This window comes from Hesperophylax consimilis, chromosome 7 (assembly GCF_061612785.1).
Source record: "Hesperophylax consimilis isolate HC1 chromosome 7, BYU_Hcon_1.0, whole genome shotgun sequence".
NCBI lineage: Eukaryota > Metazoa > Arthropoda > Insecta > Trichoptera > Limnephilidae > Hesperophylax > Hesperophylax consimilis.
Genome location: NC_142842.1, coordinates 746,556 through 756,764, shown reverse-complemented (window position 1 = coordinate 756,764; position 10,209 = coordinate 746,556). Strand labels below are relative to the sequence as shown.

At 36.2% G+C, this 10,209-nt stretch overlaps 1 protein-coding gene and 1 long non-coding RNA gene across 2 annotated transcripts; both read right to left on the bottom strand.

The window, feature by feature from the left end:
- Positions 1 to 623: 623 nt before the first annotated feature.
- LOC149422107 (uncharacterized) lies at positions 624 to 7,940 on the bottom strand. The gene is made up of 2 exons (XM_089633081.1): positions 6,546 to 7,940; positions 624 to 1,402 (listed from the first exon to the last, which is right to left on the bottom strand). Exons 1-2 carry the CDS (start codon positions 6,655 to 6,657, stop codon positions 855 to 857), a joined length of 660 nt encoding a protein of 219 aa, XP_089489207.1. The 5' UTR covers positions 6,658 to 7,940; the 3' UTR covers positions 624 to 854.
- A 189-nt stretch (positions 7,941 to 8,129) lies between these two features.
- Positions 8,130 to 9,619, bottom strand: LOC149422106 (uncharacterized). The gene is made up of 3 exons (XR_016302387.1): positions 9,511 to 9,619; positions 8,825 to 8,963; positions 8,130 to 8,550 (listed from the first exon to the last, which is right to left on the bottom strand). It is a non-coding gene; the product is annotated as an uncharacterized LOC149422106 (long non-coding RNA).
- Positions 9,620 to 10,209: the final 590 nt, after the last annotated feature.

Sequence of the window (10,209 nt, the reverse complement as noted above, 5' to 3'; positions counted from 1 at the left end):
ATATAAAACTAGGAAATATTGTAAGTTCTTACATGTAGTTAGTAAACTGCAGTCAACACCATAATAAACCTCAGCTGTGGCACTAACCAAACTCCCACCTTCTTCCACCACCAGCTCCTGCAGCACCAAAGTGCTGATGTCATCCTCAAATACGCTGGGGAGTCCGCCAATCGAAGTAGCCACTATGCTCTTTGTGTCCTGCTTTAGGGCCAACACGCACTAGCGACCTGGCAGCGAGGCCACGACGCGCGGCCTGGTCGCAGGGGTTGCGATTTGCAACGCGGCTACAATCGTCAGTTGCACATACAGCGCGCTTCAAAATGGACGTTAAGGAAATAGCAGTGCTTTTGTATCTTATAAGTAAGAAGTGGAAAAAGAAAAGGAAAAAATATTGGGTTCATCCCTTGCTACGTGAAAGGGATTATTTCTTACTTATTTCACCGACCTTCAGCAATATGATGACAAGTTCTTTAATTATTTGCGGTTGAGCAAGTCTTCGTTTGAAGAACTGTTAAGAAAATTAAGTCCATCAATCACCGGCACTGCAACTAAATTTCGCCCCTGCATTTCTGCCAAGGAAAAACTTGTTGTAACTTTAAGGTAAGCCTATGCCTATCTACTTTTATTCAAATTATTTATTTATCTCAGTGTCTGTTTTATGAAAAAGGATGCAGGTAGATAAGTGAAACAAGTAGGTACATAAAAGTATTTAAGTACTGTATTATCATAATCAAAGGTGCAGTTGTTCAATAATTATTAAAAAACGTTTCAATTATTTCTGAATCTTACGAGGCCTGAGAGTAGTCTGATTGGATAGAATTTTCTTCTCTTCCTGAATCCAATGGCGGCGGCAGTTAACTGGGACGTGACAGAGAAGGGCGGCAGCTCATTGTGGCAAGTGGTCCATTATCCGATTGCTTAGTAAAATATCCCTGTTGATATTCCTGATGGTTGGTATAACTGCTTCCACTTTGAGCTCGGTGGATTAGATTAATAATTTCCATCTTGGTTGTCAGCTTCGCGGATTCGGGAATTTTTTTGAAATCCTTTACTAAGGAAAGCATAAATAATCTGTCATTGTCGTCTTCGAGAACTGATTCACGTTGAATTCTTGAATTTATGCTTTCTTTTAAAACCGAAACAAGATCTTCTTTTTCGAAATTATTGTCTTCCTTTTTGTTCGTTGATCTCGGTTGTCCTTGAGTTACTGATTCGGGGGTGGGAGGGACTTTATTTTCCGCATCATTTAAGTTCGATTCTGTTGTGTTCGGTTCCACCGTATCTTTAAGGAACATCAGGTGTTGAAAATATACATAGGGAGATTTACGTTTCGCTTTGACACGTTGTAGCTCTCTGAGGAATGAGTCCCTTATATTTTTCCATTTTTTTTGGAGTGACTTACCTGGAAATGAAAAAAAAAGTTATCATAACGTGTTTGTTTGTTCCAGATACCTAGCATCTGGATGCTCCTTCAGAGAACTAAATCATTCATTTCGCATTGGACATACAACTGTTCGAGAAATTGTACTTGAGGTTTGCGTCGCCATATGGCAAAATATAAAAGACATTGCCTTTCCAAAATTTCATAGAGACAAATGGCTAGAAATAAGTGAAGGATTTAGGGACAGTTCGCAATTTCCTAACTGTACTGGAGCTGTGGACGGAAAGCACATAAGAGTCATTCAGCCGACCCATACAGGGTCACTTTATTAAAACTACAAAAACTATTTCTCTATTGTGCTGATGGCTATATGCGATGCCAAATACAAATTTATATGCATAGACGTCGGCGCATATGGAAAATGCAGCGATTCATCGGTATTCAAGAACTCGCATTTTTAGGAAAAACTTACAAATAATGATTTAGACATGCCAGACAAGAGACCGATAACTGAAACAGGTGTGCCTCTGCCTTTTGTCATAGTTGGCGATGAAGCATTCTCTTTGTCAGAAAATATAATGAGACCATATGCCGGAAGAAATTTGACAGACAAGAAAAGAATTTTTAACTACTGCCTTTCTCGTGCGCGCCGGTACATAGAATGTACTTTCGGGATACTAGCCAACAAGTGGCGAATTTTTCATCGTCCTCTTGATGTACACAGAGAATTTGCTGGTGCAATCATAAAAGCATGTATGTTGCGTCCTTCATAACTATGTACGGGAGCGAGATGGGTACAAATTCGAAGACACGTTGTATATTCCCCCGACTATTATTTTATTTATTTATTTAAACGCCCATAGGGCTTTTACCTATAATAATGTACATCTTTATTTTTTAGTTATACAGATGACATATAAAAAATTTAAAAAAAATAAAAAAATCAGTGTTAGCAAAATACAGGTTACATAAAAAAATATCAGAGTTGACAAAATATGTTACATAAAATATAAGAATTTAAAAAATATAGGTATGGATAGAGTAAGTGAGACGAAAAATATAAAATCTTCCAAAATCCACAAAATCAACCATAATGATAATAAGAAAGTATAACAATAGTTTACAAATTAGGTAAAAATAGTTCGCACATACTCCGTTTAAAGTTGGCCAAGTTCAAATTATTGTCAAATACATTTATATTATTTAAGGCGAAATAGGTAGACTTGACCTGAAATTTGGCATTTTTGAGGCCACTTTTAGACGTATGGACAATTTTCTAGAGAAAAACACAAATTGATTTCGAAAGATCGTTATTTTATCTAGTAAAGTAAGATGTTAAATTTTGAAAACTAATATTATTTTCATAACATAATAAAGTGTTACCGTTGGACGATGCGCAGATTTGTTGCATTTTCAAATGCGAAGTTGTATTATACAACAAATATTTCAAATCATATAATAATACAGTGTAAACAATCAATAAATTATCTATCATATGTATGTATAAGAATTTTGTTTTTATTTCAAATAAAATTACTAATAAATAAATCCGAGGACGCGTTTTGTGACGAAAATCCCTCAATTTGACTATTTATTTATGACCTTACAAATTGGTAAAGTTGAGATTTTTTTACAAAAATAATTTACTATGATATTATTGAAACATTAAAAATAATTTATGACCAAGAAATATATTCTTAAAGTACATAATAGTAATTAATTTCGATTCGCGTTTGTTGTTTGTTCGTTGTTTGTGATTACCCCGGCTCAAGCCGAAATTTTATCATTCCCCGCTGCGACAGGGCGGCGAGCAGACGTCTATTCCACGCCAGTCTACTTGATAACATTTTAAAGAAATTCTTCGCTTAAAAATGAGGATGAAAATACTATCGGACAAAAGTTTTATAAGAAAACAAAAATTTCGTCATCAAAACGTACATGGGAGAAATATTTGCAGAAAAAAAAGGGTTAATCATATTTAATTATCCTTGTACATTCCTACGTACTCTATATGCTACAGGGTCGTTCAAACGAATCAGTCAGAATACGCATATATTTTTTATAATATTTAGCCATAATTTTGTGTTGTTTAATTTTCAAGGAAAATAATCAACTACCAACGAATGGTTGTGATTCTGAAGCAAATATTGTCTCTAAAATTCCGTCGGTATGTGTAATTTACATTAATATTATTATTATTTTATTATGTAAATAGGTAATACCTACAATATATTGTGAATCATGGATATTATGGTGACCGAAACCGTCAATATCGGGGTATTTATAAACTAGCAATTATTCAAGGCGTTACGCGAGTTACACTCACAAAACCATACCCTTGTATACATGGTGTCGGGAAACGCGTAGTATATTACTGTGACCGATTCAACTCTAATTACCGCGGTAATTTTAAACAAGCATTTACTACCCGGTGTTGCGCGATTTACGCGCATGCAACATTACCACGTGTACACGGTGTCGGGAAACTCGTGGTGAAATTACGGTGACTGAAACCGTGAATATCGCGGTAATTATAAAATATCAATAATTCCAGGCATTACGCGAGTTACACGCACAAAACCATACCCTTGTATACATGGTGTCGGGAAATGCATGGTATATTAAGGTGACCGATTCAACTGTAATTACCGCGATTTACTACACACGCAACACGTAGCAACAGTACCTTGTACACACGGTGTCGGGTAACTCGTGGTAAAATGTTTCCAGTCATGGATTCAACCAAAGATATTAGAAGAACGATTCAACATTGGGATAAGTATATCTCTAGTCAAGCACAGTACTTCGAAGGAGATTAATTCCATTTCCATGTAAACTTATTTGTAATAAAATTCTGTTAGCTTATTGTTGTTTGTAATAAAATTCTCACCATATTTTTTGATGAGATCTCGTTTTGATCATACGATCGGCATCTGTGCTCACCAGATAAGAAACTGTAAAGATAACTAGATAACTCTGGAAAGCTGGAAAGGATGGCCATTCGCCTTCCAACGCACAAAGAACTCTCCAAATATTTATCTTTGTTTATTTATTTAATGAATCCAATGTCGTCTTCTCTTTTTAACTTACTTGCTTTTATTTTTACTAAAATATAAATTTAGAATCAATAATCTGTGTAGGTCGTCATCAAAATGAATTTGATTCTGAATTTACATGTGTTGCGCACGTGTTGGAGACAAATGTGCAAGTTGCGCGTGGGAACATTGGATCGCTTACATTGCGTGTTTATGGACGAGCTTATTGCCTGATTGTTTACTTATGTTGTTGTTTAATTATTTCATAGATTAGTGGAGCTGTATCAGTTGATGAACATTACCTGCCTGAATCTGACACAAGACAGCAACAAGAAAAGCAAAATGAAGAAGAAAAAAAACCAAACTTTTCAATGAGTGGACGTCGAATCGTTGATATGGCCTTTTTCTTTGAACAGCTCAAAAATATAGCCACTCATGGTCAGATATTCGGATGCTCAATTTTAAATTTGTGTTTTATTGCAGAAACGCGACATTTTAGTCTATGCGTATATGATTCCCGTCAAAATAACGGTTTTGATTCGTTATGTGCGATTCAAATCATGTTTTTGTTAAAAATTTCTATTCTGTTGTCCAATTCCCTATTAAATTGGTATAATTCAACATTTTAATATTTTAGTGTTACTTTTTGTCAGTTTCATAATGTCATATTGTGAATTGAGCTTCCTGTTTTAGGAGAAAAAAAAACGAGGTTATTTTTTTGACATACTTACTTTAAGTATTAGAAATAAAACTTACAGGTAATACCTATCGTACAAACGGATAAATATGTAAAACGAGAGATTTTTTACAATCAAACTTAATGTTAATCACTTTTGTAAAACCTATGTAAAATAATTTTTTTAAAAAAACAAGTGAATAAAAATATTTTAAAAATTTAAAAAAAAATGTTTATTCAAATACCTACCTATTTTGTACCTACTATGTCAACGCACTGCATTTGTATTTATTTATGTTTACGCACTCCGACGTATAATTTACAAATATGTATGTAACTACTTATTAGGAAGAAAGCTACAACCGAAAATTCAAACACAATAATTGTTATTTCATCGGAACCATGCTGTAGGTTTCGACCGCCGCGCGGAGTGAACGGCTGGCAGTGGAATGAATATGGTATTTCTGTCTCGTTCTAAAAAAACGTCCGATCGCAAGACCGTCTTTAGACCAAATTCGAATTCTCGGCCGCTGGTTAATACGCCTTAAGTATTTGTTACCAAGACTGTGTAAACGTTGTATTGGAGAGTGAAAACTATAGTTGGAATGAGATGTATGTATGTAAAATGTTGATATTTGCCTAGTTGTTCGTGTAGGTATGTGTAGATTTATTAAATGCAGGTGTTCCGTAACGCCAATTGCTTTTGACAGGCCGTGTACTAACCAATCGTATCGTCAGAATTTGAACTGTGTAGTTTAAATTCGCACAAGTCAGCTAAAACGACGGATAGCCGTGAGCCGAGCCAGTTGCACAAAAACGGTTCGTCCCGCCGAATCTCGATCGCCGGTTGTCTAATCGGAATAATCCTAAGACGCATTTTTATCGCAATTTACTTTAAAACAACAAGTGCTAAAGAACCACCAGTTCAGTTCCAGTGCTGACAGATGAGGCTGATGCAGATTTCACCATCATTTCACCGGTAAGTTGCTTGTGAAGTAACGTTACGCATTGTGTTTTCGCATTCGCCTGTCAAAAACCATATAATTAATTTATTTGTTATCTGTGTGGAATAGCCCTTGAGTCGGCTATTCCAACCCCTGTTCGTTCTTAGAACAGCAGGAGTTCACAACAATCGAATTTATAGTTCAATAATTTTAATAAAAAGGTTAGGTCTTTATTTTTCTTCTGTTTTCTAATGTCGGAATATTTAAATGATTCAATAATGACTGGTAATTTATGTGTTCTAAAGGGATGTTAAGTTTAAAATTGACGAAGCGTAGAAATTTTCTTTGAATTCTTTCAACATTATGAATATGTACACTGTAGAAGGGCGACCAAACTATGGAGTTATGTTCTATCAGGCTTCTAACAAGGGATATGTACAATAGTTTTATGATTTGTAAAGATTCAAAGTTTTTAATTGTTCTCAATATAAAACCTAATGCTTTCATACCCTTATTCACAGTTTGTTGAATGTGGGCCGTAAAGTCTAGTTTCTCATCCATTATTATGCCAAGATCTCGCATTTCCTTTACTGTCTTCTTCCTAGCACTATCCCAACTCATTGCCTAGGTAGGCTGTTGGGGTCGGCTCTTCTCGTTCTCAGGTTATAACTTCTTCGGTTCTGAGTGTCGCTTTCATCTAGGCCGTTTCTTTGTAGGATTTTGGAGCATTGGGTCATCCAGGAGTTCTTTGGTCTACCTCTGGATGACTGTCTTTGAAGCTCTATAGACATTGCCTGCTTCACTGTGTGGTCTGGTGGTCTCCGTCTTATGTGCCCATACCATCTTAACTGTCGTTCCTCTAGCTTACTGTTTATGTCAGTGACACCCAGGCTACCACGAATGCGTGAGCTTTTAATTTTATCTTTTAATGATACTCCTGCGGTCCATCTAAGCATTCGCATTTCTGCTGATTCGAGTTGCCTAGAGTAGGAGTTGTACATAGTCCAGCATTCGGAGCCATACATTATCGCGGGTCTAACAATAGTCTGGTATGTCTTTCCTTTAAGTTTTCAAACCCAGAACGACTGGCTTTCCTCCGCTTCATTTTGCTTGCCCCTGGAGTCCTGCAAGCTGACCCTGACATAATGTCAGTCTCTGGATCACCGAGGAGAGATTCCCCCTCGCTGCCAGACAGGGTAGTCCATCTTTGCGTATGTTTTTCCATGAAGCTTTGGTTGATTGACTATGGTTTTTATCCACCGATGGTCGTCAGACGTGGAACCAGAGTGACCCAACTAACTAGGGCTGGATCCGCATTTCCTTTACTCTTTCTAAATTTGTTTTATTTATTGAATAGCCAAAAAATTGTGATGTTTTTTTTCTGGAAAAGGTCAAAATTTTGCATTTTTCTACATTTAAATATAAATTGTTTTGTGAACACCAGTTATTTAGCATGTCTATATTAGATTGAAGAACTTGACAGTCGTTTAAGGAAGTTATTTCTTTATATAATTTAATATCGTCGGCGAATAGCAGTACATTGACATTTTTAAAGCAGTTGACTATGTCATTTATAAAAACAATAAATAAAATTGGGCCAAGATGACTACCTTGCGGTACGCCACTAGTGGCCAAAAATGGTTTAGATAAAAAAGATTTTATTTTAACAAGTAAAGTTCTACCAGATATGTAGCTACTTAACCAGCTTAACATATTTGCTCTGATTCCTATAGCATGAAGTTTTTGGATCAGTACTTTGTGAGACACTTTATCAAAGGCTTTCGAAAAATCAGTATATATACAGTCAACTTGTTTATTATCTTATGTTTATATTATATTATGTTTATTATCTATTGAAGGAATACCTCCCTGCCTGTCTTCAAGAGGAAATAGAACATCTACACAAAACAGAGATCTATTTGCTGACTACTTCGTGGGTGAAGGACAACTCCCGTGGCAAAATCGAGTAGCTCTGAGAACACAATAAAATAAACATTACTTACCGAGTTCGTTTTTTTCTGTTGTTAATTTTTCATTGCAAAATATTTCTATGATCTCTTCCCACATCATCCTTTTTAAGTCTCGGTTGGCGTAGTCTTCACAGGACTTGTCTCAATCTCGGTTATAAATCTTTCCGTGTCGAAAGACATCGCGATGATCACAAATCACGCTGTAGTTCCACAATACGTGCGGCCGCCGCGGCTGGTGATTTAACTACAATGCAATAGATCTCAGTGGCCGCAGCGGCCAGCGACTGAACACAGGCCGCAAATGCGTCGCTTCGATCTCGCTGGCCGCTGCGGCTTGGTGTGGCCGCTGGCCGCTGCGGCTTGGTGTGGCCGCTGGCCGCGTGCGGCCAGGTGCGCGTGCTCTATGGCGATTTCATATTAATGTATCTATCTCGATGGCCGCCGCGACGTGGCCGCTGCGGCCTAGCCAATAGTGCGCTATGAGCCTTAATGGTGCTGTAGGAGGTCCACCGCCAGTCCTCTCCTGAATTTCTCTGCTACCGTCCTTGAAGCATCATTAAAAGTCAATTAATAAACATATATACCTGCATGAATTAAACAAAGCATCAGGGCAACCAATTACTAAATATAACAGTTCATTTAACAGCATTATGGCTACTAAAACTTCATTTCTAATGCACTTTAACATAAGAAACTTCTGTGGCTTGACTGCAATTAACTTGTATATTTATATCTTTCACTGCATATTATATAAAAGCTGTTTGTTTCTTACAAAATAAATAAATAAGATTAATATCAATTGTGAAATATATTCCAACCTGCCTTGCCCAACGCTTCATATTTTCAAACCGAGCTCGGAGCTGTTTGACAGAATTCATCACCATTGAAATCGGATGCAAGAGTAAGCCATGTCGCCTCTCGTTGTTTGAAGATTACTCACCAACATTGCATCGTTTCCTGAAAACACATTTCATATTTATAAGTAACAAGATCGTACAAGGAATCGCTGATATAAAATTAAATATGCACGTCAAATATTATATTTATTAGGTTCAAAATACATATAGATATTTTATAGTTTCTTATAGATATTTTATTGCACATGAAAGCACTATAATATTCGTCGGTAAAGCATTATTAAAGTGTGTCAGAATGCAAAATAATATATTATAGTATTCCTCGGTAAAGCATTATTAAAGTGTGGCAGAGTGAAAAATAATATATAAAAATAAACAAAAAGATTTGCCACCGTGGCATGTCCATGGTAGAACATTCCAGAAGGAATATAGCTTTTAAAAAGTTCATTCTCACAAAGTTCAAGTAATTTTACTAACGATAAGTATATACACGTATCGCAAATGTTTTCATAATGATCGTTTATCTTGTTTAGAAGACGAAATTCAATAAAATGCTTACTTACGTGCCTATACGGTTACAAACGTGTATTATTTATTAATAAGGTTCATATTTATTATGGCAATAAGGTATAATTTGCAATACTTACAGTAAGTTGGGATCCATTATAAGTTGTCAACAATTGAGAAGCCTAATTGAACAATAAACAATTACAAAAAACAAGCAACACAACGACGCGACGCGATGGCGCCAAAAAGTTTGTTTTGACAGACTTACATAATGCAGACCAGTGTTCCCGAACTCAAAAATTCAAAATCGGGAGAATTTACGCCTAAAAATCGGGAGAAATCGTGAGAAATCGGGAGATTTTCTTAGAAATCGGGAGATCACTAGAATTATTTTAACAAAATTTCTCCTTTGTCAATAATACGAATCCCTTTTATTATTCCGAAGCATAACCTTAACAACTAACGAAAAAACCCATAAACAGCGCCGTCAATATGATTATTGTAGATGTTGCCCGTGGAATAACGCAATTTGCCCTAACGTTTAACGGGGACTTATTTTACGTCTGGCAACTCGGCGCAAATTTTTGTGAAACATCGACCTTGGACTGTCACCTGTCACTTTGCGAGACGTCAAAAATCATGTAATACCTACTTACTTTTAAAAGTGAGCGACATTCATACAAGTAACGACCTTCGTCATCGGGATGTGTACAATTAAATGAAACGAAAAAATTTATGAATTTTAATTTTATTTAGGAACCAATCAACCACCTCATGGGCTTTTTCAAAACACCTGTCACCTGGCGACAGATGCTTGATAACGGTAGGTACACTGTTTA

Excerpts from the sequence above, each read along its gene's own strand:
- LOC149422107 (XM_089633081.1), bottom strand. The coding sequence starts at position 6,657 with ATGAGTTGGGATAGTGCTAGGAAGAAGACAGTAAAGGAAATGCGAGAT. Across the intron at positions 1,403-6,545 it reads TCAACAAACTGTGAATAAGG|GTAAGTCACTCCAAAAAAAA; the intron begins GTATGAAAGCAT and ends TTTCATTTCCAG.